Source organism: Euleptes europaea, chromosome 1 (assembly GCF_029931775.1).
Source record: "Euleptes europaea isolate rEulEur1 chromosome 1, rEulEur1.hap1, whole genome shotgun sequence".
NCBI lineage: Eukaryota > Metazoa > Chordata > Lepidosauria > Squamata > Sphaerodactylidae > Euleptes > Euleptes europaea.
The window spans coordinates 44,258,803-44,286,764 of NC_079312.1; the positions used below are offsets into that span (position 1 = coordinate 44,258,803).

General features: G+C 41.8%; 1 protein-coding gene across 1 annotated transcript in view; it reads right to left on the reverse strand.

Moving 5' to 3' along the window:
- Positions 1-633: 633 nt before the first annotated feature.
- The window catches only part of LOC130484764 (contactin-3-like), a 222,492-nt gene continuing 195,163 nt past the window's right edge, over positions 634-27,962 (reverse strand). The window contains exons 11-20 of the mRNA XM_056857852.1: positions 26,539-26,656; positions 24,800-24,958; positions 24,545-24,694; positions 18,944-19,014; positions 15,406-15,640; positions 15,107-15,222; positions 13,915-14,101; positions 8,851-8,963; positions 7,083-7,251; positions 634-761 (exon numbers count right to left, since the gene is read on the reverse strand). Of these exons, the coding sequence (XP_056713830.1) occupies positions 658-761; positions 7,083-7,251; positions 8,851-8,963; positions 13,915-14,101; positions 15,107-15,222; positions 15,406-15,640; positions 18,944-19,014; positions 24,545-24,694; positions 24,800-24,958; positions 26,539-26,656 (1,422 nt within the window). The 3' untranslated portion in view covers positions 634-657. The remainder of the gene's footprint in view (positions 762-7,082; positions 7,252-8,850; positions 8,964-13,914; positions 14,102-15,106; positions 15,223-15,405; positions 15,641-18,943; positions 19,015-24,544; positions 24,695-24,799; positions 24,959-26,538; positions 26,657-27,962) is intronic.

Consider the following 27,962-nt stretch of genomic DNA (forward strand, 5'->3'; position numbering starts at 1 on the left):
ACAATGGAACCAGGGTTATGAAACAGAGAGGAGGGCTGTTTTAAAAACTGAATTTTTTTTTTTTTTTAAATGAGAACACAAGCAACAGGACATTTATGTAGATTGGACAAAAATCGCAGGGAAGATGCCCTTTGTAGTGAAGCAAAGTTTTAGATCTTCAGCTGGGGACACTAAACTTTACGTTTATGTGGATGTATTTATCTAGACCCAGTTCTCGATTGTGACCTTTTAAAGAAATAAATGCAGTTCTAAGTTATGCATCAGATTCAGGTGAAATGTACATTTTAAAATGCTCCGTTATTGTATGTTTTGAAATGATTTTGTTGCAATCTACTCAAAATAATTCCATGTTGCTTGGGAAATGGAACTCGCTAAGCTTAGCACAATGCTTATCCTCTTATTTTTTGTCCTTTCTGAAATATGCAATGTGTAAACTCCTTTGGTTCATTACATTTTAAGGCATTTTATATTCCTTTAGAAGGAACTTTTTAATGTGAGTATGATTTGTTGTTTGCTTTTTTTATTGAAACATCAGAAGTCACAGAAAGGATTTAAAATCAGAGTGGTAGAACCATGCATAACCATCTTTTTTTTCTTTTTTTAAAAAAAGCACTTTTTAGAGTAAATGATCCATTTGATACCATCTGTGAAAATGTATCAACACAATGCTGCTTTGAAAATTAAGAAAGGTATTGTTGTCATAAAGCAAGAGAGACTGTTGATAGTCAAGACTGCTGCACCGGAACCTCTTGCATCCATACCTATAACAAATTTAAAAACAAACAAACAAACAAACAAACATATGATTAGTTAGCAAATATAAATATTCTCATTTCTGAAAATTTCTCTCTCCACCTCCAAATATCTACAAACATATTTTCTTTGGATTGTCACTTGGACTTCCCAATTAGCCAGGGCTTTTTGTTGTGAAATGGTTCCTACCACTTCCATCTGCATACTCTTCTAAAAGCTCATTCCTGAGCCTTGCGGCAGCCGAGGTCAACATAACCAAGGCGTTGCCGCTGCACCTTTAAAGAGATCCCCCGGTTGTCAGAAGAAGAAGAAGTAGAAGTAGAAGAAGAAGAGTTGTTTTTTATATGCCGACTTTCTATCCCACTTAAGGGAGAATCAAACCGGCTTACAATCACCTTCCCTTCCCCTCCCCACAACAGACACCCTGCGTCATTTATTATGTAAAAGTTTTTATTGTTGGTCTTGGACCGTACTAAACTAAATCTGAATCAGACACCCTGTGAGGTAGGTGGGGCTGAGAGAACTGTGACTGGCCCAAGGTCACCCAGCTGGCTTCATGTGTAGGAGTGGAGAAACAAATCCAGTTCACCAGATTAGCCTCTGCCGCTCATGTGGAGGAGTGGTTCTCCAGATCAGATTCCATCGCTCCAAACCACCGCTCTTAACCACTACACCATGCTGGCTCTTAAGGCATAAGAGAGCCTTTTTAAAAGCTTGAAAAAGAAAATGGGGCTTTTCCCCACATTGAAAACAGCAAAGCTGTTGCTGGAGGGGGCATTACCAGGCTGGAACCCCAGGAATGCCCTGAGAACATGCCCCCCCCCCCATGCCGGTGCCACATTTCTCTTCTGGGATTTAGGTTTCGGAGACACTGTGGCATCGGAGGAGTGGTGAGCAGCTCCATGGCGCCAGGCGCCGATGGAACTGCCCCCACGGCCAGTGTAAGTGCCTCTTATTCCTTGATAGGAGGGCACTTACGCTGGCGGCGGGGTCACACCGCCTCCAGAGCACTTTCAGCACCCCACCTCAGAAATGCAGTAAGCCCATTCACCTCAACCAGCCAGCATGGTATAGTGGTTAAGAGCTGTGGTTTCAATCTGGAGAACAGGGCTTGATTCCCCACTCCTCCACATGAGCGGCGAACGCTAATCTGGTGAACTGGGTTGGTTTCCCCACTCCTACACATGAAGCCAGCTGGGTGACCTTGGGCTAGTCACAGCTCTCTTTGAGCTCTATCAGCCCCACCAACCTCACAAGGTGTCTGTTGAGGGTAGGGGAAGGGAAGGTGATTGGAAGCCAGTCTGATTCTCCCTCAAGTGGTAGAGAAAGTTGGCATATAAAAACCAACTTTTTCCTTCTTCTAATAAGATGTATCTCTGCTTAGGCTGGCACTGTAAATCTCGCTTTATGTGTTCCTTTATTACCTTGCTAACATTTGCTCCCACACTATTCATTGAATAGGTCTTGAGTTCTAGCCACCTTCTTGTTCCCAGTGGTGTGTTTCCATACCACAAAGCACCATCTGGGCGAGGGCATCACTTGCAAGATTGGAAAACATGCTCTTGGAAACAATCATGCGGGCAGAAGCCTGTTCATGTTCCTAGATTATCATGGGGACAACTGCGGAGGAGAAGTGGCAGCCGCTCTTGTTAGGGAATAAGTAAAGGGGACCTTGGAAAGCGGGCAATACCTTAGGCTGCTCATTTCACTGGGACTATGAGTGAGTCCTCACTCGCTGCCTGTAAGGACAATGTTCTTCTAAGTTCCAGACATTTTTTAATTTTTTTTATTGTTTTTAATAATATTACAGTTAATTTCATCATCATTTGTCTTAATAGAAAAAACACACAAACATTTCTCATATGTTTATAATATTTTCTGTAACTTCCCCTCCCTCCTCCTCTGTCCAGTTAAAATTCTAATACTCCCCTTTGCATTTACTATCTAATTCACCATGGTTCTTTATATTTAAATTTCACTGAGAATCTTAGTAATTAAAAATAAACCATTACCATTGATCTATAAACATTCGAATTAGGTCAATACATATCCTTTAATATTTACCAAGTTTAATTCATTTTCACAATATGTTAGCCATGCCTCCCATTCTCCCACAAATTCAGCATTGTCCTTTTGATTTATTAACGCTGTACGTTTAGCCATTTCTGCTAATTCTAACATTTTATTTATAAAGTCCATCTTGTCCGGGGTTTCGGACAGTTTCCATTTTACTGCATACACCATTCTTGCAGCTGTGGTGGCATATATCAAAAAAGTTCTCTGAGTTAATATAGTATCTGGTATAATGCTTAACAACATCATTTCCGGTATTTTAGGGATATTATGCTGTAAAATCAGTCTTAGTTCATTGTAAACCATATCCCAAAAGTTTTTGGCTTTTTCACATAACCACCAAACATGATGAAATGAACCAACTTCACCTTGGCATTTCCAACAATTTGCCGACATATTTCCATACATTTTTGCTAATTTATTTGGTGTCAAGTACCATCTATAAATCATCTTATAGATGTTTTCTCTTAGTGTTTGCGAAAGTAAGGATTTCATATCTTTTGTCCACAGCCTTTCCCATTTATTCAAAGGTATATTATGTCCCAATGTCTGTGCCCAAGTTACCATTGTAGGCTTAATTTGGTCTTGTTCTGTATAAATCATCAACAACATTTTATACATCTTTGAAATTAGATGATCATCAGAGTCCAGCAATAAACGTTGTATAATTGATTTGTCTTTTATAAAGCCTATTTTCATATCCTGGGTAAATACTGATTTCATTTGACCATATTGAAACCAAGTCAAATAGTCTTTTAGTTCTTCATATCCTTTCAGGGTAACTTTATCACCCTCCCATATTAATATATCTTGGTACTTGATAAACAGTGAAGGTCTCAGTGGTCGCAATGTTAACATTTCTTGTGTCAAAATCCATAATGGTGTTTTAGTCTCTAACAGATGTTTGTACTTCAGCCAAATTTTTATTATTGAGGATTTTACCACATGGTGTTGAAAAGCTGCATGATTCTTAAGCTTATTGTACCATAGGTATCCATGCCACCCATATCTATTATCAAAACCTTCTAAATCTAATAGTCTTGTATTTTTTAATGATATCCAGTCCTTTAACCATAGTTCCAGACATTTTTTTACTGATGTCTTTGCATTTTACCTAAATGAAGTTATATCATCTAGCTGATAATGTTTGTCTTAGTCTTGATCTAGACAACCAACATGGAAATGATATACTGTATGTATTAATATTCATAAATATGCATCCAACTATCTCAAATTCTGAGAGATCTTAAAAAGAATCCCTAAAAAATTACAATCTGATTTCCCTACATATAGTGCTGTCTAATTTACATGGTAATTTACTAGTTCAACTGGATCAAATTTGTCATGCTCAGGAAGATGAAGAATGTTAATTGGCTTTCTTTTTATAGCATTACTATAGAGTACACATAGAGTACTATAGAGTACACATGCACAGCATTTTTCCCTGCTTTTTGAAATCAGTATCGACTAATTTTATAAAATAACACTGTTTAGTATTTTTTATACAGCTATTCTAGGAGTAACTGGATGCTTCTAAATGTTGGCAATAGATAGCTTATTGGTGGCAGTTTCTCACCTTTCCTTGAGGGTGAGTGGTTTGCTTGATTTTTGTAAAAACAACAACACAAAACCCCAAAAACCTACACTGCGAGCACCTTCCTAAGCAGAGTTATACCCTTCACCCCTTTTAGTCCATGGGCCACACCAGATGTCGATATCAGATATCAGATAAGGTGGCAAAACTTCTTTGTTTTCTGAAAGGTGTATGTCTATTTATTATGTTTGGATGTGACAACCCATTCTAACCAGTAGCTTCAGCTTTTTATGACATCAAGATGGCCAAAGCCAATTTTCCCTACCTTTTCCAGTTTGAGCTATAACTCATGAATCAAGTGCCCAATTTCAAATTTTAAAGCACTGTTGGAAAACTAATACATTCCCCTACAAACAACTAAAACTAATAATGCCTCTATTCATTACCATTTTTGTGATATCAGGGACAAATTAAAGTCAATTTTCACATATTTTTGTTAGGTTTATGGCATATGGTGGATCGGACGACGTGAGATGCGTTGGGATTCCTTTTCGCAAGTGATAAGGACGTCCGTGGCCCATTTCGGACCTCCGGATGCCATAGTGGTTCAGCTGGGGGAGAACGACCTGCCGGCTCAGAACGGAATGGACTTGTGGTCTAGGATGTTAGGAGACTTTGGGACTTTGCATGCAGAGCTGCCAGACACCAGGCTGTTTTGGTCAGATCTGTTGCAACGGCGGGTGTGGCGCGGCGCAAAGGAGCCGGCTGGAGTTGATTTCGCCAGAAGGAAGTTGTCCTGGGCAGTGGGCCATTTCATTGAGTCGCTTGGGGGCGTTGTGATTCCCCACACAGAGATTTTGGTTACCGGAGCTGTATTGCCCTGATGGTGTGCACATGTTGGACTGGGGTCATGATTTGTGGCTGCATGCTGTTCGGGGCTCGCTACTTTGTTGGTCACAGCAGTAGGAGCGTTGGCGGGAGCAGGGCGGATGCCCTGCTCTTTGGCAGGTTTTTGCATGGGGTCTGATCCAAGAAGGGAAGATGGGCGTTTCCTTCCCGTTTGTGGGGACCCCCATAAGGGGTCTTGGGATGGAGCTCAACAGCGTTGCCCGGCTCGGGGACCTGTTTGGGAACTACAATCCCAGGTGGTGCTGGCTCCACATATGAGATGTGCGTCCGGTGGGGCCACCTAAGCGCTACTCCGGTGTGGTACCCCCCACGGGTGTTGGGGGGGGGCGTTTATCGAGTGGTTCAATACTATCGGGTTACAGGGTGGTGACCCGATATCTTGGATCCGCCCCCATGATTTTTCATCAACTCTCCATTCTGGTTTGATCAATAAAAACTGTAGACATTTATTTCCCAAAGAATACAGTGTATGTGTGTTTATTTGATTTTCTTACTCCCCTCCTTCCTTGCCCGTGGGTCCACAACACCTTTTGTCATGCTGGCGAGTCAGAATCACTGATTCTTTGTTCAACTCTTGGTACAGAATCTAAAACGAAAGCAGCTTTAAGCCTTTTTGTGTTGATCTGACTCAGTTCTCAAATGGTAATTCCCCCAAGTGTGAAAGGAATGTTTTAGTGCAGGCGACCAACCGCCTGGCTTAGGAAAACTTATCCAGAAATGCTGGTTTATTTGCTGATAGGGGTCATTTACAGTGCCATCCTAAGGACACTTTCCTGGGTGTAAACCCCACTGAACAACACGGGACTTTCTTCTGAGTAGACCCAATTAGGACTGCTCCTTTAGTCACTTAGGAAGGATGGGGCATTCTCCAGTCTTGACATTGTGCAGTCATTTACTTTTCTCCATCCAGAGAATAAGCAACTTCAAGGATATCTTTGTTCCCAAAGCAATAAAATTGATGAGAAGTTCCTTTACCGCTCCACTTTCTGAATGCACTAAATCCATCTGCCTTACATATTCCCCATCAGCTATGTGTCATTTCCCCCCCACACACCCCGGAAGATCAGTAGAATAATTTCCCTTACAGCTATTCTCAGTTTATGAAATAGTAAGTGGATAAGTTCCAGAATATTAAACTGAATATCCAAGCTGATATTTCTCAAAGCCTATTGTACAGAACATCAAAGATTTGGAAATTACTACCCAATCTCTTACCCTGATATAAAAGCAAGGCAATAGATGAGATGATTTTTTTTATGTCCTGACATGTGTACGGTACAGCGATGCTTATCCTAAAGCTAACCCACAATGCTCTTCTTTGTGTACCACAGTGGTTCCAAAAGTGGGCAGTACCACCCCCTGGGGGTGGTGGGAATCCCTAGGGGGGCACTAAGAGGCAGCAGGGGGTGCTAGAGGTGGGCCCCTTGTTCATTAATTTACAATAGATCAAGCTATGGCACCATACTGGCAAATTTGGTGGAAACTATCAGAATTTTTTTCCAGACTTTGAAGAGCTGGTACCACTGGATCAAGTTCATCAGTTTTGTTGAATAAATTTCAACTAAAAAGTTTTAATTTGATTTTGAATAGATGTGCAATTAATTGTTACTGTTTTGAAATTTCATTGTTCTGACCTTCTTTAGTGAGTCATGCAAACCCCTATTTTGAATAATCCTTTTTGTAGGATAGGGTAGGGGGTGCTGGGGTTGAGTTTGTGGAACCAAGGGGGCGGTGGCCCAAAAAGTTTGGGAACCACTGGTGTACCACATGCAGGCATAAGTAACCTTCATATAGGAACATCTGGTAAACTTACTGGCTAGTTTAGGTATTTTGATCTGCTCGCTGCTAATCCCTTCTCCACCATCAGTCACTGCTTTCACTTCTATAATGTAGTCATCATTTAAAGGAAGAAGTAGTTCCGCAGATGTTATGTTGGTGATTAGGGTACTCAGCCGATTTTGACTGCTGGTCTTATACAAAATCTGCAATACAAAAAGCAAGGAAGATCAAACTACAACTTTAAGGACATAATTTTAGCCACCGTAAGCTGTTGCTTTATTTCCACGCATAGAAAAAAATAAGATTCTTAAAATAAAAAGAGACAGTGGTACCAGATATTTACAGAGGCACTGAAAAGACATAACATTAATCAAGTACTTTTATCCTTGCTTTAATCTAGAATGGCAAACTGTATAATGGTTACAAATGAATAATATATTTTGTTGAGTTTCTCAGTAATGGGACTCTTCTATAAATTATTGCTCCATTTGGTGCTTGTCATTACCTGCATCAGCCACTTAAAGCATTAAGGGGGGAAACAGGAGTGTTAAAGCAAGAGTTTGTTTGTTTTTTTAAAGGAATGATGGTCTATGCTGGAAAAAAGTCAGTGTATACTAAGTAATTATTCTGTCACGCAACTAAACTGCGTATTTCTTACTGTATTTTAAATATTTATGCAATTTATAACAGCATCCTGAGTTTTCACTGCAATAAACTTCACTTTGAGGTACTTATCTTAGATGTGATTCTGGCAATAACCCAAGGGGATTTTTTTTTTTGAGGGGGAAACATTGTTGGCCATGGATGTGGACTGTGGCTGTGATTTTTGTGGCTTGATAGAGGAAGCTGTCTGGAAAAATGAAAAATGGGAAACCATGAAAAAAACTGAACACATCTCCCAGCCATCACCCTGTAAGGTATCTGACGAAGGGCGCTTTGACTCAAGAAAGCTTATGCCCTGGAAATCTTCTTGGTCTTTCAGGTGCTACTGAATGCTCTCCTAAATGAATTCATTTCGCATTCTCTAAAGCTTTATTCTGTTTTCAATTTAAAGTTCTCATATGATTCTATGGTAATCAACCATACAGAAACTTTTGAAAATTAAAAAAAAATCAGCAATAACTGTAACTGGATGAAGACATATACGCCCTCTTCAGTCAGTGGACTCCTTGGTACATATCCTTTTGCACTGTCCTTATGTATACCAACTTAGGCTAAAATGGATTATTCCATGTTTTAACAAATGGTCCACATCTTCTTGAGCAACTTTGGAGCAAAAGGTTCAGTTCCTCTTAGAGGACTCTGACCTTCTGACTTTGTTGCTCGTTTTTTGGAGGCTGCAGAGAAGAGGCGAAGGGAGATGTTTTTAGAGATGGGTCTTATTTAAGTTTGGTCTAAGAACAGGGGGGGAAGAAAAGAAAGAAGACATATACAGAGCTTCAAGCAAATGTCTGACGCCTTCTGTAAGCTTAGGGACACAGTAACACAATATGTTCCTTAAATTGTCTCACATGCATTCCGCTGAAATAGAAGAACAATGTGAAATGAGCTTTCATCAACCTTTGTACTTTCCCCCCTAAGACATCTATGAGAGCAAAGGGCGTTGGTATGATGATGTTAAGTCTACTGGACAATTTACCTGATTACTGCAGGTGAAATCTGGCACCTTTTTGTTCTGTGCTAAATTTCACAATCAAGATGCCACAAAAGATGAGTGTGGGAGTAGGAGAAAGATGCCCTAAATATGTATGTAAAATGGAGTGTTTGCAAAACTATATGCTTGTGGTCATGCTCGCGCTTACCTTATAGCCAGTTACTTCTGACTCATTTTCCATTGCATGCACCTGCTCCCAATTCAAAACTACCCTGGAGTCTGTAACGTTCCACACAATATTTCCTGGAGGCTGGCTGGGTGCTTGAAATATATAATGAAAACATAATTTCAATTTACTTGGCGTTAGAGATTTAGTCAGCGGAAGCAAATAATAGGTAAATGACTGTCATCACATGTTGGATGTAAGAGCGCTCACTCAGAGCGCCATCTTTTGTATACTACAGTCATTTTCAAAAATATGGAGAGCTATAAATGTTATTTTACACATTGATATGGGGCCTCCCATTAAATATACCCAGGGAAACGCCAGAACAAAACTCCACAAGTAAACTTTTTGCTGCATATATACACTTGATTTTGAAAACTGGAAACCTACCTTTCAACTAGTAATTGGAGCCCAAGGTGAGTACAAAGAAAACACAATCTTTATCAGTGCAGACAAAAATAAATCAACACCACAAACATATAAAACAAACTGCCCGTTCTTGAAGGGGGGGGTAGATCCGTGGCGGCTGGGAGCGGTGCAGCTGCGCCACCTCCTCAGATGCTTCTCGGCCACAGGACAGATCATTCAACTATTAAAATATAAAAAATAGGAAAATCCCCCATTGAAATCAATGAGGCTATACCACCAGAAAAGGGAGCACAGTCATGCTGCTGCAAGAGGGGGTGTTCTTGGAACAGAATGGGTTAGAAAGCTGCCTAAAGGCAGCTCCGCCCCCAGGAAAACCCCCCCCCCCATGCTGGTGCGGGCTTTCCCTTCGGGAATTCCCTGCTGGTGAGCCTGCGCTGGTGGCAGGGGCTGGCGCAGCTCCGTGGCTCCCCGGCACTGGTGTATTTTTCTTCAGGATGGTGTAAGTGCCCCTTATCCCAGGTTAAATTGGCACTTATGCTGCCATGGGGTCAAGCTGGCTCCTATGGAGCTTTGCCCCCACCCTTTAGGTTCGCAGCCAAAGTCAGCAAATCAGCAAGCAAAAAAATTAAACTAATATAACACTCTCCTAAAACTATTGCAAAAATAAAAGCCAGTAGACAGTCAAATATCTGAGAGACATTTGACAAGCTACTGGATTTTATTTTTGCAGTTGGGTGGCTTCCATTTTTTTGCTTCTTCATCACAGAACACACAGAATTCCCAAAACACCAAGAGGGCAACCACACCTCATTGTACCCTCTAAAGTCAGCAGAGGTTGTAAAGACATCATGACAGAAAGATCATCTATCGTCCACCATGATGAAGCCTATTGGAGGCCTTGAAAATTTGCATTGGGTTATGGCTGTGGCTCAGTGGTAGAGCATCTGCTTGGCATGCAGAAGGTCCCAGATTCAATCCCCAGCATCTCCAGTTAAAGGGACTAGGCAGGTAGGTGATATGAAAGACTCCTGCCTGAGACCCTGGAGAGCTGCTGCCGGTCAGAGTAGACAGTACTGACTTTGATGGACCAAGGGTCTGATTCAATAGAAGGCAGCTTCATGTGTTCGTGTGTTATTTTTCTTAAGTCTTAATAAAAGGTATTACATGGTTTTTGAAACAATTACTAAAGTATCCCCCCCAAAATGCTGCTTATTTATGCAGCTAAAAATGTCCCCAAAAGTAATGAGACCTTTTGGCTTTGGGTATTAAGCATGGTGGGTTCTATAACAAATCACTATATCCAAAGTCTACAGCAGAATTATACCAGGGTCTGTTCACAAGAGAAACAGTGTTCTGAGTGTCTGCAGCTCATGTGGAGGAGTGGGGAATCAAACCCGGTTCTCCAGATCAGAATCACCAACTCCAAACCACCCCTCTTAACCACTGTACCATGCTGACTCTCCAGCTACAATCTTTGGGTTTGTTACTTTGTATGAGGAGCCTTTCAAAAGTGACTTGCTGCCGAACTTTTCAAGATTAAAATATATTTTTTCAATGAAGGGCAACAAACATGAAAAGCTAACTCCATGCTTCCACAGTTGGGACCTCAGCAATAAAGAAAAAAACCTGTAATATTGCCCTTGATTTACTTTAGCCTCTCCGAGCATGCAATTTTCAAGCTTAAATTAGGATTCTAATTAAGAAGACAAAGGTCAGTGAAAATGATTTTGCTTTTTCAATTACAACAGAACAGTAACATTATAACATGAGGGCCAGTGTTCATCTGCGGGGGTCATTACAATAACCGGCTTCTCCTTGCTTAATTTCTAGGATCCTCTTCACCAGTTTCCAAATTTACATTGAAATTTACATTTTCATCTCCCCATATCACATCAGAAAGTTGCAATTAACAGACAGGCTCAATTATTACAAGCCCGCTGTGAGATAATAGACTATGATGAGCATTATGAAACTCATGCTGAATTTGAGAATATTAGAATGGAAACCGGATTGGTTGGCCATTCCCCTAAAGAGTTCTAATTAGGTTAAATTCCTGATGTCACGGCAAAGTAAAAAAAATAGTGATATATCCAGGGGAGTACATATGTAATTCTTCTGATGAGCTTACACTGTGCTCTGCCACAGATAGCTAAAAGTAAAAGATCATTTTAAAAGACATGCTTAATGAAGTATCACTTCCCATGATCCCCAGTCCTTGGCTACAAAGCCCACACATGGGAAGATGAACAACTTTGGGGGATCATCAGCCTCCACAAATTCCAGCCACTCTTTGAACTATACGAAGTGGTGTGTGTGTGTGTGTGTGTTTGTTGTAGGGCAACATTTGGCTGATGCCATCACTAACTGAGATTACTCCAAGGGACTCTGGGAGGTGAAGTATTTCACACGGCTCGCATATGAATGCGACTGTCCAAAATGCCACTTCAAACCTTATTCAAAAAACCAAATAAATCATTTGTCCATGTGGACTGCATATGAACAACGGCTGGGGATGGTCAAAGCAGAAGTAGTATGTTGTGTCAATAGATTTATGGTCCATTCTAGCAACTTACTATTTCATATTTTCCTCTTCCCTTCTATAAGAGGGTAATAACCATGATTAACTTACAGCAGCACTATGAAGATGAATGAAATAAAGATAAATAATAATTTTGGAGTCATTTGCAGCTGACACCAAGCCTACCAAAAATGAAGTGATGGAGTGCCAGGCGTACACTAAATTGGTTTACCAAGGCACTGACAATTAAAAGATGCTGCTTTTCCTTAGGCCCTTAGCTCCCACACTTTGTCTCACTGACTCCCCAACTATGACAAGCCCTATCAATTAAAAATGCTTTTTCACCACATTGGTCTACTATATGTGTCTCTGTGTATGGGAGATACTCAGTTGATCATGTAATTAGTCTCACATAATACTAATTATGATATTTGGAGAGGTAGGGTGGAGTGAGGTCCACAATAAATAAAAACAAACAAATAAGATAAATACAATAGTCCTCAGGGAAGGAAGAATCATTTCAAGGAAGAAATCAAAACTAGTATCTCTGGCATCTACCAATGAAATATTCACTTGCGGACCCAGACTAAATGGCGAGACTGTCGGTCTGGTCTAAACATTAGGAACCCCCCCCCAAACACAAATGCAGATACCATCCCCAGTACACATGAACAACAAATGAGACATAGCTGGACTGTAAAAGGCCACAACTTTATTGATTACAGCGTTAGGTGTTGGCATAGCATAGGGGCGGGATCAGCTGACCCACCTGTCAGCTGATGCTACCATAAACTTGGCATAGACTGACTGGGGCTGGGAGAGAACAGGCAAATATTTACGTGGCTGGTGGCCCAGAGTGAAAACCCCATGTCTGTTACAAGCTGTACGGGTCGCCCTCAGCCCTGTAGCCCCCTGATTGGCCCAATTTGAATCTGGAGGTGGGGCAATGACGTGTGGGCCAGCTGGGGAGCGGGCGGCTGACATTAGCTTCCCCGCCGCACTCCCATGTGGAGCCAGGTAGCTTGCCTCTCCACTTGCTGCTTACAGCAGTGAGGCTGGGGAGCTTTGTGCTGCCCTGCAGGAGCCTCGGGACTGCTGCCAGCAGCCTCCCCACCGCGCAGAAAGGCCTTCCCTCCTGTCTCCCGTGCAGGCCTGCAAATTCCGGCTCTCTGTTAAACCAGAGCCGTCGCTTATTTTTATATTTTTGTATTCGTAATACATGAACTAGCATGGTGTAGTGGTTAAGAATGGCGGACTCTAATCTGAAAAACTGGGTTGAATTCCCCACTCCTCCACATGAAGCCTACTGGGAGACCTTGGGCAACAGTTCTCTCGGAACTCGATCAGCCCACATGGAGGCAGGCAATGGAAAACCACCTCTGAACATCTCTTCCCTTGAAAACCCTACGGGGCTGCCATAAGTCCACTGCGACTTGACAGCACTTTATATACACATATTTGTATTACAAGAACTATCGCCACATTTGCACAGTAGCCATGCCAAATAATAATAGTTAGTTGTTCTTATTTTATTCTGTTTCTAATAAAATGATTGTATTTGTTCCAAGCCTCTAAGGACAAGAATAGGAAGCATCTTCAAATGTCTCATACTAGGAGAGGTAGCCTTGGTAGCCTTGGCAGGATTTACCAAGCTGGAAGCATTGGGACAATAACAGAAACAATGAGCCTAATAGTACATTATATAAATTGTTTTCTCAGCATACAGAAAAATAGATAAAGGTCTTTTATTGAAAGCTCCTCGGCTGGCAAACATATACAAGCATCCAAAGCCTGTATATGATCCACAACATTTTCAACTAGTTTATTACAGAATGTTTCTTTTCAGTACAAGTAGGCCCACAATTTCATTTTCCTTCTTACCCTTACTATGAAGAAGAGTTGGTTTTTATACCCCACTTTTCTCTACCTTAAGGAGTCTCAAAGAGGCTTACAATCACCTTCCCTTCCCCTCCTCACAACAAACGCCTTGTGAGGTAGGTGGGGCTGAGAGAGTTCTGACAGGACTGTGACTAGACCAATGTCATCCAGCTGGCTTCATGTAGAGGAGTGGGGAATTAAAACCGGTTCTGCAGATTAGTCTCTCCAGATTAGAGGCCATGACACCATGCTGGCTCTCTATGCCAACTAATGGTACTTACGTGTCTTTTTTGTGGTGGCATTGACAGTGGCACTAAAAGGGCCGGCTCCTGCACTGTTGTACGCTCGAACAGCTGCGTAGTACACCAAATTGCTCTTCAAACCTGTGATTCTTGCCGACGTCTCAGTTCCTGTGGCTTTCACTCTGCTGGAAGACTGTTCTTTTCCACCATTATTCCAATATCTTACCTAGTGGATGCAAAAACACAAGCTGCTTGAAACCCGTTGCTAACATTCCTGCTCTCTAAGATCTACCCCTTCCATCACCTACTGTTTATTTCCAACAGGCAGAATGAAGTTTTATTTTCACCGTCATGGATAATAGCACCAAAGGGAGGGAAAGGCTTCCTTTTGTTTAAAACCTAAAGAAACAGCTCTGTTTTATTCGATCTGCAGAAAATGCAGTCACTCAATAGCTCTCTACCAGCCTCTCTTCCATTGTTATTATATATTGCAAATGCCGGCATCAAATTTTGTGCCTCGCTTGCTTTTATAGTCAGCTTAAATATCAGTTTGCAGTGTGTGTGTGTGTGTGTGTGTGAACACTCTGCAATACAATTTTATTGCCTTCCTCCTAAGCACAAGGAACACAGACAGGTATGCATAAATGCAACTGGACTTGCATTAATATAGGTTGTGGTGTGTGCTTATCTCTGCTAGGGCAGTGGCGGAAGGTGCAGCAGATACCTAACAGGCATGCACAGATAGCAACTGCCAGTTGATTTTCATTCTCGATGCAGTTTTAGTGAGTTTGCTGTAATTGATCTGGGGTGACGCCAGCAAATATGGCAAGGCTCAAGTCCCATTAAAAAAAAATCTGTGAATATTTACATTTGGCCTTTATGCTCCCCCCAAGACCAGATTATTTGTGACTATACCATGTGTTCATCAAGGTTCAGAAGCAGAAAACTGCTTTTACAGCTCTGAACAGCAGGCCTCTTAGCCAACTTCCCCTCCACAATTTAGGGAGGGGGGGGGGAGAGAAAGTGAAGATCACCAGATGTTTGAATGACTCATTTTGCTATAAAGAAGCAAAGATGGAAAAGCTGATCTTAACACTAAGCAACGGCTTCCAACCTGCAAATTAATGATTTGAAAGATTTTTTTTTAAAAAAGAATACTGCCATTACAAATGTGTTACGCTCGCATTTTTTTTTTAAAAAGAACTTGTTTTAACAATGATTTTATTTTTACCTCATAGCCCAGCAATATCCCACTACTCATTTTCCAAGGAATGGGATGCCAGGAGACTTCGATTACAGAAGATGAGAGGCTGCTTGCAGACACACTGGAAGGTGCTACAGTCGGTTCTGAGTCAGGGAACAAAAGAGAAAACAAAGGGGAAAAAATGGGGAGGAAAAAAGCATAGCTCACTCGGTCCGCTAGCTAATTAAGATAGCTTTGCTGATGCTACCTAAGCAAATATTCATGCCACTCACTATTAGGTGAAATTACTTAATGCATGCTATGTAAGTCATGATTCAATAACTCACCCTCTTCGGCAGAGAACACTGTGGCCACTGGGCTAAAGGGTCCTTCTCCTTTATTATTGTACACGCCAACCTTGACTTCATACGGTGAAAACGGCAAGATGCTTTCATTTCTAAAGACGTATCTTGGTGTTTCAGGGGATGTAACAACCGTCTGTATCCAGGTTGTGATGCCAAGGGGTCGGAAAGCGACGACGTAACCAAATCCTTCGCCATTTTGTAATTCTTCAGGAACAGGCTACAGGAAAAACCAGCAAATGAATAAAATACAAAAATAGAACATTAACTCAGACAAACGAAAAAACAAACCAGCCCCACAATGACAGAATTGTTTGAGGCTGCAGAACAAAATCTGTCCACGGACTGTTAGGAAGGAAGAGTTTTGAATACTGGCGGCTTAAATTGGTTAGGGAAAGCAACAATATACCAGTGGAGAAAAGAACACACCAAATGGATTGAGTCATCATTATCTTTACTATACAGTCACACACCTTTCAGTAATAGTCATTAAAACAAATTATAGTACTTGTTCATGTTTTGTTAACAGAGTTTTTTTTCAGCATTCAAGATACCTCTCAACAGCTGCGTTAAAGAAACAGCCATCCTTTCATTAATAAGTACATTTTCCCCAGCAAGAAAACAAGGTAACTAGCTTAACTAGCTCTTCTGCTGAATGGCCTTGTACCTTTGCCAGGAATGGAGCAGTTGTTTCATCTCCAACTCTTTTATTATGGTAATTACAACATAAGGGCTAAGTCTCTATCACCCCTGCAACCCCTAGAACACAATTGAACATCTGAAGGGATTTCCTTGTAACAACTTGCAAGGATTACTCAAACAACGTCACTTATGAGTCTCGCACAGAATACATTCAGGTTGCAGTCCTAAATGCACTTACTTCTGAATAAATTCTACTGAAGTCTTGAGCAAACATATAGGGTTATTGAAGAATGACATGATATTTCCTGGGGCGGGGGGGTATAGGATGTAATAACTGCCATCTGCAATTATGCTGGGCTTTATACAATGTACTACAGTCCTCTGAGTTTCAACACCTCTGTCCCATAAGCTTCTACCTAAACCTCTTTAAACCACAATCCAGAGGATACTGATAGTCTGGATGGCATCTGTGCAATCTTCTCTGCTCACAGAAAAACCTCTTGCGTAGCATTTCTGCACTATATTGCAATATAGTGCAGAAATGCTACGCAAGAGGTTTTTCTGTGAGCAGAGAAGATTGCACAGATGCCATCCAGACTATCAGTATCCTCTGGATTGTGGTTTAAAGCAGGAAGAACAGAATAGCTTGCTACAGCAGGAAGAACAGGAAGAACAGAGTAGCTTGCTGCTGCTGGCCAGCCCCCAGAGTGCGGTAGAAGCCCGAGTGCTTAGTTAACATCGTCAACCATTTATTAAGTGCCAATTATTAATTAAATGCTATACAGAATATTATAGCGATCCAGCCCCTATCCAATTAGGTAACACAAAAGCCTAATAATAACCTACACAGGAAGCTGGTATTGTAATTTAATAAACACATGGGCCCAGAGTGGGAGGGATGGCATAATGGGAAATGGAAAAGGGTGGGAGAAGATAACATCCATTACATACAGCTAGGAAATGTCTTGTTTGAAAGGATTTGAAAGATGGAAAAGAGGCAGCCTGATGGATGGCACAAGAGAGATTATTATATACACAAGGAGAAGACAGAAAGAAAGCACAAAGGTAGGAATGAGAGAGAGAGAAAAAAAACTATAGAGGGGAGGAAGAAAGAAGAAGCTGAATGAAGAGTTAAACCAGAGGGACTGGTGTGAACAAGGGAAGAAACCTAGCCAGAGCAGAATTATAATAAGTTAATAAAAGACATTGGTTCACACACTGAGTTCTTAATGAGATACCAATACACTGATCCATCCCATATGACTGAAATGGCCACTGCACATGAAGGGCTCAGTACGGGTGGACACCAATGTGTAGGCAAATAAACCCAGGGCACTAGCATGCCCTGCTTCTGTATTGACAAGGGGATGCCTTTCCATGAGCGTATGCCAAGGCACAGAAAGCCATGTTATACTTTTCTCAGGAAATCTGTCACTTAGACTGGGCCTCGTGCACGTTACTCCTCCTCAGAGTGTCTGGCTGACAGGAATGCATGAATGTACGGGGGGGGGGCAGTAATCTCACTGAAATATGGGGCTAAAGATACTGGGATATATCTTATTGGCTGGAGATGAGTAGAGATACTGATCTCTGTGATTTCAAATATCCAAGCAGCTGCTTTATTTTTTTGTGCTAAATCTATTAGAGTTAAATAATTCTCAGATATGCTGACCTAAGTCAGTATATCTATTTTTCTACATGGCTCCATATGTGGATTCTTAAATATGGAGACTGGGGCCATGGAAAGACAAAACAGCTCTTTCTACAAACCTCAGGTTTGTAGAGAAACCTGAAATCTGAAACCATCTGAAATCACAAACCATGGGCAGGTTAAAACCCTCCACAATGATAGAAGCAACTTTTAAAGAAATAAATGTCCTCAGTGGCTGTTGCTAGGCAAGTACAGCTGTATTGTCAGCCTTTAAGCTTTGAGTATATGGCAGGGGGAAGGGGCAGGGCTACTTTGGCCTTTGAAGGAACACTCATTGGGACTAGGCCTGACAGCAACCACCAGGTGATTTGCTACCACATGACTTTCATGACTTATCCAAGACTGGCTGCTAGCTATTGTTCAACAGTCAGTGTGTTAGAAGTGGTTAGAGTTTTAGGTTAGGATCTGGGAGACCCAGGTTTAAATCCCCACTCTGCCATTGAAGCTCACTGGGTGACCTTAAGCCAGTCACACACTTTCAGCGTAACCTACCTCACAGGGTTGTTGTGGAGGAGAGGAGAAGGAGGATGTAAGCTGCTTTGGGTCCACATCAGTGAGAAAGGCGGGGTATAAATGAAGTAAATAAATAAAAAATATAGCTGAAGAGTGGGGACAGATAAAAGGTTAAATTGTTTTGTGGGTAGAGAGGAGAGAAAGATATGGGGCTGCAAGGAGGGAAAAAGGAAACAGTGTGGGGAACAGGATACAGAGGAAAGTGAGGTACCCCTTGCAATTGGGTCCTGCTTGGCAACTGGCACCATGTCACTTAGCCAGGGTTTCTCTGCAGAGAAGGGGAAGAAAGGAGGGACAGCTCAAGATGGGGGGCAGATAAAGGCAGATTGACTGGTGGCATGGGAAGCAACCAGAAAAAGGGGAGAGGATATCAGGGCTTTCAGGACAGGGAATGATGAAATAGTGGGGGAGAGGAAAATGAGATGCCCCCTTGAAAGGCTTTTCAGTTCTCTCACTTGTATTCTACTAATATTCTGGACTCAATAAAGAATTAAAGTAGTAAGAGGCCAGGAAAAGCACACACATTGAGGCTATAGAGCAATTAGTCATAAGTACCATATAAATGAAAATTAATGTTGCCCAAACAGGCTATTTTATGAAAAGTTCTAATGGACAATGGTAAACCTTTGAGTATTAAATTCCACGAAAACTACTTACATCCCATGTAATGACTAACTCAGATCTGCTGCCACCTCCTCCACTTACTTCAGATGGTGGTGTTTCAGGAACTGTGAAGACACATAGCTGTACAATTTTTATATGTAACGGAGAATATATTAATTCAGTGATACCCAGAATTTTAGCTAAATAGATGAAAGAACCATTCTCACATAATCACATGCAATGCCAGTCATTTGGCATGGTTTTAGAGCAAAAACATTTTTTAGCCCTTGCTAAGATTCCATGGGGAGAAGAACCCAGTAACTCAGATGGCAATGAAAATATCTGCTGATGGAAAATGCCCCCCCAAAGGATCCATGTGATCTAACCCAGTTATCTGCTATAAATCTATTGGATTTTTGCACAAATATATACTTAAGGATACCTGCCTCAGAGGTGTTCACAATTCCAACCCATTTCAACTAATTCCTTATGGATCCTTCTGTACTGCCCAATGGACTGACTGAATCTCCTATGGGCCACACAAGCTCATATTAATGAGTCATATTCTCTATAAAGTCCTGGCAACTGGATGGCCTACCCACAAAAGCAAAACTATGCTATTATTACCTTGATACACCTTATTCATAATTCTCTTAAGATTCAGTTATTTGCTACTACTTAGTTGTTGGAATGAAGAGAACTATACTTTGGCCACCACCTTCAAAGTGAACAGCATGCTTAAAGGTAAAGGTCCCCTGTGCAAGCACCGGGTCATTCCTGACCCATGGGGCGATGTCACATCCCGACGTTTCCTAGGCAGACTTTGTTTATGGGGTGGTTTGCCAGTGCCTTCCCCAGTCATCTTCCCTTTACCCCCAGCAAGCTGGGTACTCATTTTACCAACCTCGGAAGGATGGAAGGCTGAGTCAACCTTGAGAAGGCTACCTGAAACCGACTTCCGTCGGGATCGAGCTCAGGTCGTGAGCAGAGCTTGGACTCTAGTACTGCAGCTTACCACTCTGCGCCACGGGGTTCGATACAGCATGCTTAGTGAGCACCCAATCAATTTTTCAGCTGCTGATTGGGAGGTGGCTGCCAAGGGGTGTTCGGTCTGTCACAGCCACCCGACAGCACTGGCTTTCATGTTCATGCATGCTCAGGAACTGAAAACCACAATCAATTAAGGCACATTCTGAACTCATATTTTAGGGGTATTGTGCCATTTTTACCAATGCTCTAATGACAAACATTACCAAATTCTGAAAAGGTGGAAGGTATACAAGAGGTGCGGGTGGGAAGACTTCTTACAAGAAGAAGAGGAGGAGCTGGTTTTTACATGCTGACTTTCTCTACCGCTTAAGGAAGAATCAAACTGGCTTACAATCCCCTTCCCTTCCCCTCCCCACATCAGACACCCTGTGAGGTAGGCGGAGCTGAGAGAGCTCTAAGAGAGCTGTGACTAGCTCAAGGTCACCTAGCTGGCTTCATGTGTAGGAGTGGGGAAACCAACCCGGTTCACCAGATTAGTGTCTGCCGCTCATGTGGAGGAGTGGGGAATCAAACCCGGTTCACCAGATTAGAGACCACTGTTCCAAATCACTGTACTATACTGGCTCTCAACCTGCCCAACCTGCACAAGCACCATGAAGACAACGTAGCAGCCAACTTGTCAAACCATACAGTTGTCAGATTTTTGGAAGAACAATCGTTGAACAATTTCCTTCTGAGCGCTCTTGTTCGACAATCACACAGACCTCCTTTATCTGCTACATGCTTTACTAAACTATACATAAACAGTTGTTTTGACTACTGCAAGGAATAAACTGATCTTCACTTGTATTCACATTTCTTTGTTTCCAAACCGTCAATGACAAGGCTGTAATTCTGTAGAGAATACTTTTCTTATTCCTTTGAGAGTGTGTTTCCCCTTAAAGTATTCCAGAGTTGAACATCAAACACCACTATTTAGTGACCTTCTTTAGTAATCTCCAGCCTGTGGTGACCGAAATTGGTTTTCCTTATCTCGGGACATGAGAACCCACAGTCTATGCACCTTGCTTTGTCTCCCCTAAGAATGTTCAATGACACCAAAAACAAAATATTCCCTGTGCCATCAAAAAGGCTATGCAAGCAGCACTGTGGTAACAAGATCTACCTCCCACAAAATGGACAGGTGACCCTGTTTTCCTTAGGCCGAACAAGGGCTATCCCCCCAAAGCGTGGAAGAAACTTCTCAGACTCCTGTGCATGAGAAGAGTCAATCTTCTGCTCCACAATTAAGGAAGAGGCGTGTTCTCGTAATTGGGGATTCCCTACTGAGAGGGGTAGAGTCTAAAGTATGCCGACCTGACTTGTTGTCCCGAGATGTCTGCTGTTTACCGGGTGCACACATCCAGGATGTGACAGAAAGGGTAAGAAGACTCATCAAGCCCACAGATTATTACCCTTTCTTGCTCGTTCATGTGGGAACAAATGATATTTCCCGGCACAGCCCGGAACATATTAAAAGAGACTACATGGCTCTGGGTGAGAAGGCGAAGGACCTCGGGGAGCAGGTTGTGTTTTCATCTGTTCTGCCTGTTGAAGGTCGTGGCTTAGGAAGGGAAAGACGAATATTCCAAATTAATGACTGGCTGCGTAGGTGGTGTCGTCAAGAAAGGTTTGGATTTCTGGACCATGGCTTAAGCTTTCGAGAAGAAGCTCTTCTGTCGGGGGATGGTCTACACCTCACGAGGGTAGGAAAAAATGTGTTTGGTGAGAGCCTTGCAAACCTGATCAGGAGGGCTTTAAACTAAATCTTATGGGGGAGTGAGACAACAACTTAAAGCCTTGTATGCTGACAATACCTGGAGACGAGAACAAGAAAGATTTGCAGGGAGTGGCATGTATGCAAGGAAACATAAACTCACAGGTAAGAACAGAAACTAAAACCATGGGGCACATAAACCATGGATTCCGATGTCTGTACACGAATGCGCGAAGTATGGGAAACAAGAAGGAAGAACTCGGGGCCCTAACACAGGAAGGGGATTTTGACCTAACAGGCATTTCTGAAACTTGGTGGGATGTCACTCATGATTGGAATATTGAGGGGTACAACTTGTTTAAAAGGGATAGACAGATAAGGAAGGGGGGAGGAGTAGCACTGTATGTCAAAGATGTGTACGCTTGTGAAGAAGTACATGAATCTGAGCATGGTAGTGCAGTCGAGACTCTATGGGTAAACATAAAAGGAATAAGAAATAACCGTGATATTCTGGTGGGGGTCTATCGATTGCCAAACCAGGCAGAGGACTTGGATGGGACACTCCTAGACCAGATCACAAAGTTCTCAAAGAGAAGTGGTCATGGGAGATTTTAATTACCCAGATATCTGTTGGAAGTCCAACGCTGCTAAAAATGCAAGATCTAATAAATTCCTGACTTATCTTGCTGACAACTTCCTATTCCAGAAGGTGGACAGGGAAACAAGGGGGTCTGCTATCTTACACTTGATTCTCACCAACAGGGAAGAACTGGTCGATGAGGTTAAAGTAGTAGGCACCCTGGGTAGTAGTGACCATGTACTCTTGGAATTTACAATCTTGGGGAAAGGAAAACCTGTATGTAGTCAGACATATAGGTTGGACTTTAAAAGAACAAATTTTAACGAATTTAACCTTATGCTAGGTAGAATCCCATGGTTGGAAATACTTAAGGAGAAGGGAGTGCAAGAAGGATGGGCGTTTTTTAAAAATGAAATACTGAAGGCGCAATCCCAAACCATTCCTATGAGAAAGAAAAATGGGAGGAACCTAAAGAGGCCAGGGTGGCTCCATAAACAGCTTTTTAAAAAGCCGAGACATAAAAAAAAGACTCATTTAGGAAGTGGAAGGAGGGCATTATAACCAAAGAGGAATATACACAAATAACTAGTGCTTGTAGGGAGAGTGTTAGGAAAGCTAAAGCTCAGTATGAACTTAGGCTAGCGAGAGATGCCAAACACAACAAAAAAGGGTTCTTTTCCTATGTACAGAGTAAGAACAAGGACAAGATAAGCCCATTGCGTGGACAAGAAAGTGAAATTGTAACAGGAGATGAAGACAGGGCAGAACTCCTCAATTCCTACTTTTCCTCAATCTTTTCTCGTGAGGGAAGTGGTGCTCAACATGGCATAAACAGAACATGTGATGAGGGAAGGGATTTGCAGCCTAGAATTGGCATTGGGGTAGTGCACAAACACCTGGTTTCTTTAAATGAAAAATCCTCTGGGCCAGATGAATTGCACCCAAGGGTACTCAAAGAACTTGCAGATGTAATTTCGGAACCTCTGTCCATTATTTTTGAAAAGCTTTGGCAAACAGGTGAGGTGCCAGAAGATTGGAGGCGGGCAAATGTTGTCCCCATCTTCAAGAAGGGGAAAAAAGGATCTGGGTAACATCCGACCCATCAGCTTGACTTCTATACCAGGAAAAGTGTTCGAACAAATCATCAAACAGTCCGTCCTTGAGCATTTAGAAAGGATGGATCTGATCACTAAGAGCCAGCACGGGTTTCTCAAGAATAAGTCATATCAGACTAATCTTATCTTCTGTTTTGAGAAAGTTACTACCTTGCTGGATTGGGGAAAGCTGTAGACATAGTTTATCTAGATTTCAGTAAGGCTGGTTCCAGATAGTATTCTAGTTGACAAATTGGGAAAATGTGGTTTAGATCCTATTATTGTTAGGTGGATCTGCAACTGGTTGACAGATCGTACCCAAAGAGTGCTAGTTAATGGTTCCTCATCCACTTGGAGAGAGGTGACTAGTGGAGTTCCTCAGAGATCTGTGCTGGGCCCTGTGTTGTTCAACATCTTTATAAATGATTTGGATGAAGGAATAGAGGAGATGCTTATTAAATTTGCAGATGATACTAAATTGGGAGGAGTAGCAAATATGATAGAAGACAGAGTCAAGATGCAGGATGTTAAAGTACTTGAGGGGCTGTCATATTGAGGATGGTGCCGAGTTGTTTTCTGTTGCCCAAGGTCGGACCAGAATCAACGGGTTGAAATTAAATCAAAAGAGTTTCCGTCTAGACATTAGGAAGAATTTTCTAACAGAGCGGTTCCTCAGTGGAACAGGCTTCCTTGGGAGGTGGTAAGCTCTCCTTCCCTGGAGGTTTTTAAGAAGAGGTTAGATGGCCATCTGTCAGCAATGCTGATTCTCTGACCTTAGGCAGATGATGAGAGGGAGGGCATCTTGGCCATCTTCTGGTCACTAGGTGTGTGTGGGGGGGAGGTAGTTGTGAATTTCCTGCATTGTGCAGGGGGTTGAACTTGATGACCCTGGTGGTCCCTTCCAACTTTATGATTCTATGAATAAAAGTCAGTCTGGTTAGAAGCACACTACAAGGAAATGTCACTTCTGTACTTTATGTCCAATTATAATTATATTGTGATTGCATTACACGGTCACTGAAATTCTGATCAGGTGAAATGGCAGCATAAACATGTTTTAAATAAGTAAGTAAATTCATAAATAATCACTGAGCATTAAATATAAATAGTCTATCATACAACATTTTAAAAAAATCAGAAAGTTGAAAATTGTACCAAACTCTGAAGGCCCAAACAGTATGAATAGTTCACTTACATCAAATGAAAAAAGCAAACAAACAGAAAAACCCACTAACCTGCCTCTTCAGTTCTTACTTTTTCTGAGGGTAAACTAGGTTCTCCGCCTCCAATTTTGTTACTAGCGACTACACGGAATTCATATTCAACCCACGGATTTAGGTCTACTGCAGTGGCTGTGAAAGTTTTTCCATCAATGACGTCAGGAACTGTAACAGAATACATTGAGGGAAACAAAAATAAGAATAGCTTGTCTACTTGGCGATAGCAATAAATTCAAAGCGTGGTCATAGTACTTAATTCCTCCCCTTTACCTGTTGAGACTCTTTGCCAACCCACTGAAAAAGGAGTCCTGGCTTGTATAGTGTAGCCAGTGATTGGGCTGTGATTATCTAAGCCCTCATACCAAGAAAGCCGAGCTGTAGTAGCAGTTATTTCATCTACTTTTACACGTTCTGGTGGTCCAGGTGAGCCTAATGCAATCAGATATCAGATTTTAAAACTGGAAAGATTCTCTGAAGGCAGTGCATACACCAAAACAAACAGGCAAACCAACAAACAACTCTAAACATGGTGCCAACTGACTTCTATTTTGCTAACATTGTAGAGGGAAGAAAATAATTGAGCTAGATGTAAAAGTGCCATTTTTTTACATTTACTAAACGCCTGCTTGGTTATTTTACAGCTATAAAAGCAAGCTCTGAAGCAGCAATTCCACAAATAGAGAGCAGGTGATACACTCTTTCAGGGACTTTTATTCAGAAGGATTTCTCTATCTTTTCTAATTCAGTGTCTTTCACTTTAGTCCTTGATGTCCTCCTTTAATCTCCTAATACATCTTTGTGGTTTGACAATTTGTTATCTAAAGCAGTTTTTGCCACCATGCACCGTCTGTAGTCATTTCCCCCCCTGAACAACATCCCATCAGCACCATGGACAGCAATTCAGCCCTGCCAGCTTTCTGCGGCATTCCAGAAAATCCTGATTTTCCGCAATTTATAAAATATATTGCTTTAGCTACAAACACTGAGGCAGAGCTAATGAAATGTCCCTTAAAAGCATAATAGCATAGCTACAGCTGACAAATGCCATATTCAGCTCAACACACACCTGGAACAGATTTCTCTTCTTTTTAGCCTTGTGGTCTGTTGGGGGTTGCTTGATATTTTAAATGAATTTAGCGGCCTCTTCTGAGACTTTATTATCAGGCATGTTACAAATTGAGATAAGCAGCAACCCCCAAAGCTGACCATGCAAAAAAATGCATTTCCTTACCTACTGTGTAATTGAATTTGATTGTGATATTTGCTTTGAATAGACATGCCCGAATAAGAAAGGTCTTAGGATGAATTCACAACTGCATGTTACATTGCTTGATGACTCCATGCTCAGTGTGTTAAAAGGGTGAACTCTTCCCCTTCCAGAGTTTGTGGAGGACTAAGGAGACACTTCCTAGCATGTGCACTAAAAGTGCAGGCTCAATGACTCCCCTTCACCAGCCCTTGCAGCTCTACTAGGCCAATAAACCACATTTCAAAAGTTCCAACAGTGGTTGAATTGGAGGAAACAGCAATAATTACGTGGATAGTTTTCAAAGTATAAAGGGCATCAGCTCTTTTTTTAAAAAAAAATCTTCTATACTAGCCTATGCTATCAGATTTGATGCTGAAACCACTAACAATAAGTTGACAAGCTTCTCCCTTAAGCACATATACAATGTGCACATGTTATAGTGCTTATTTTGTCAGTTTGGTCAGGATGCACATTAGCTATAGCTGAGTATTCAGAAGGTGTGTTTCTCATGCCTACTCATTGTGATATGGCAAAATGGGAAAAGGAAAGGTATCAATTCGCACAGTTTTTTTTTTTTTAAAGTACAATCTGCTTATTGGACTGTAACACCAATGCTAATCCTGCTAGACCTCAGTGTTCCATTTGGATTTGTGGTAATCAGCATGACGTTAGGCACCATTTCTCGTGGTTTTGCCTGTCTGTTAATCAGGAAGCCTTAATCACATCCAGGACCTTCGTTCTGGAACGTAAGAAGCATTACCTCGCACTATCAGATCTGCTGCAGATGACACGCTGTCCACCTCTGTCTTTACCATGCACACATATTTTCCACTGTGCTTCAGCTGAATATTCCTAATCATTAAGTCTCCAGATGCACTCTGTTGAGAGGGATAAAGATTTGTGGGGGAAAAAAATTAAAAATCTGTTGTGTTTAAGCTCTTTCTTTCAGGTAAAGAGGGGGGTTAAAGCAAAAGAACAAATTTAGCAAGTCAAGGAAGCAGCTATAGCAACAATGGAGAGAAATGAGAACACAAAAATAATTGTAATGGGTTTGGCTGGGAAATCTGGAAACATACAAATATATACTGGTATAACCATTCATGCCTCCTTTCTGCAAGGTTCTTAGCACTATAAAGAGTTAACCTTGCCTCTTCATGCACATTTTCCTTGAGTGAAATTAGTCACTCCCTAAGACTGGCAGGTTGCCATGACATCATCTCCCACCATTCTTTTGGCTGGTTTAAAATGACTGAGAGGTACCCCACATTGTGGCTATGCCTGTCTCCTGCATCACTACAGAGGACACAGCAATGATTCGGCCTGCGATCTTGAGGTTGCAAACAGTGCGATCCGAAGGAGAGTTACTCTACTCTAAGCCCATTCATTTTAATCGGTTTAGGCTGGAGCAACTCTCCTTCGGATTGCACTTTAAGGCAGCCCCCGCTTGGCGAGTATCCTCCTTACCACCATACTACGGGGATGACGACGACACTGATCTCTTTTAAACTGCTCGTCCCTTTAGCTTGAGGGCGAGGCTATAGATTCCAGTCTTGATAATCTGTACTCTCCAATTCTCATCAGGGTGTGTGTATGAAAGGGTGGTAGAAGAAAGATTATCCTCTCATTTGTTTCCCTGGTAAATGTGACCCCTTTTCTTCCCATCCCTTTTAAGAAAGAGTTGAGGCTGTGAGTTGTGGATGCCATATTCAGGTGCCAGCACTTTGTGGTTCTGTTCTGCCTACTCTACTCAGGATCGCTGGGATGCTGCACAGTCCTTCCTTTGATGAATAAGACTTAAAATGATGAATGTTAAAAAGCTAATCCCCACCGAAGTAACAGATTCCAATACAGAAATGTAAGGAATAATACATGGAGGGTGGAAATGAACAAATATGCATCCCAGTAAAACATCTAGTGATGTTCAAGTACAACTAGCTTTGAATTAATGCTACTCTAGAGAACTGCCATCATGGAAACACACTCTCTCTCTCTCTGAAAGAGAGAGAGTCTTATAATAGAACAAGACGAAGTCATTTTTAGTGGCCATGTTTGCTACAAATTCCCTGGAGTCTAACTCTGAGAAAGCAGAAGGGGAAACTAATAAAAGGTGTCCTTTAAATTTACATGGGAGACGGCTACCTGTAGGCCACTGGGGGGTGATGGTTATTCTCTTATGAATTCCCT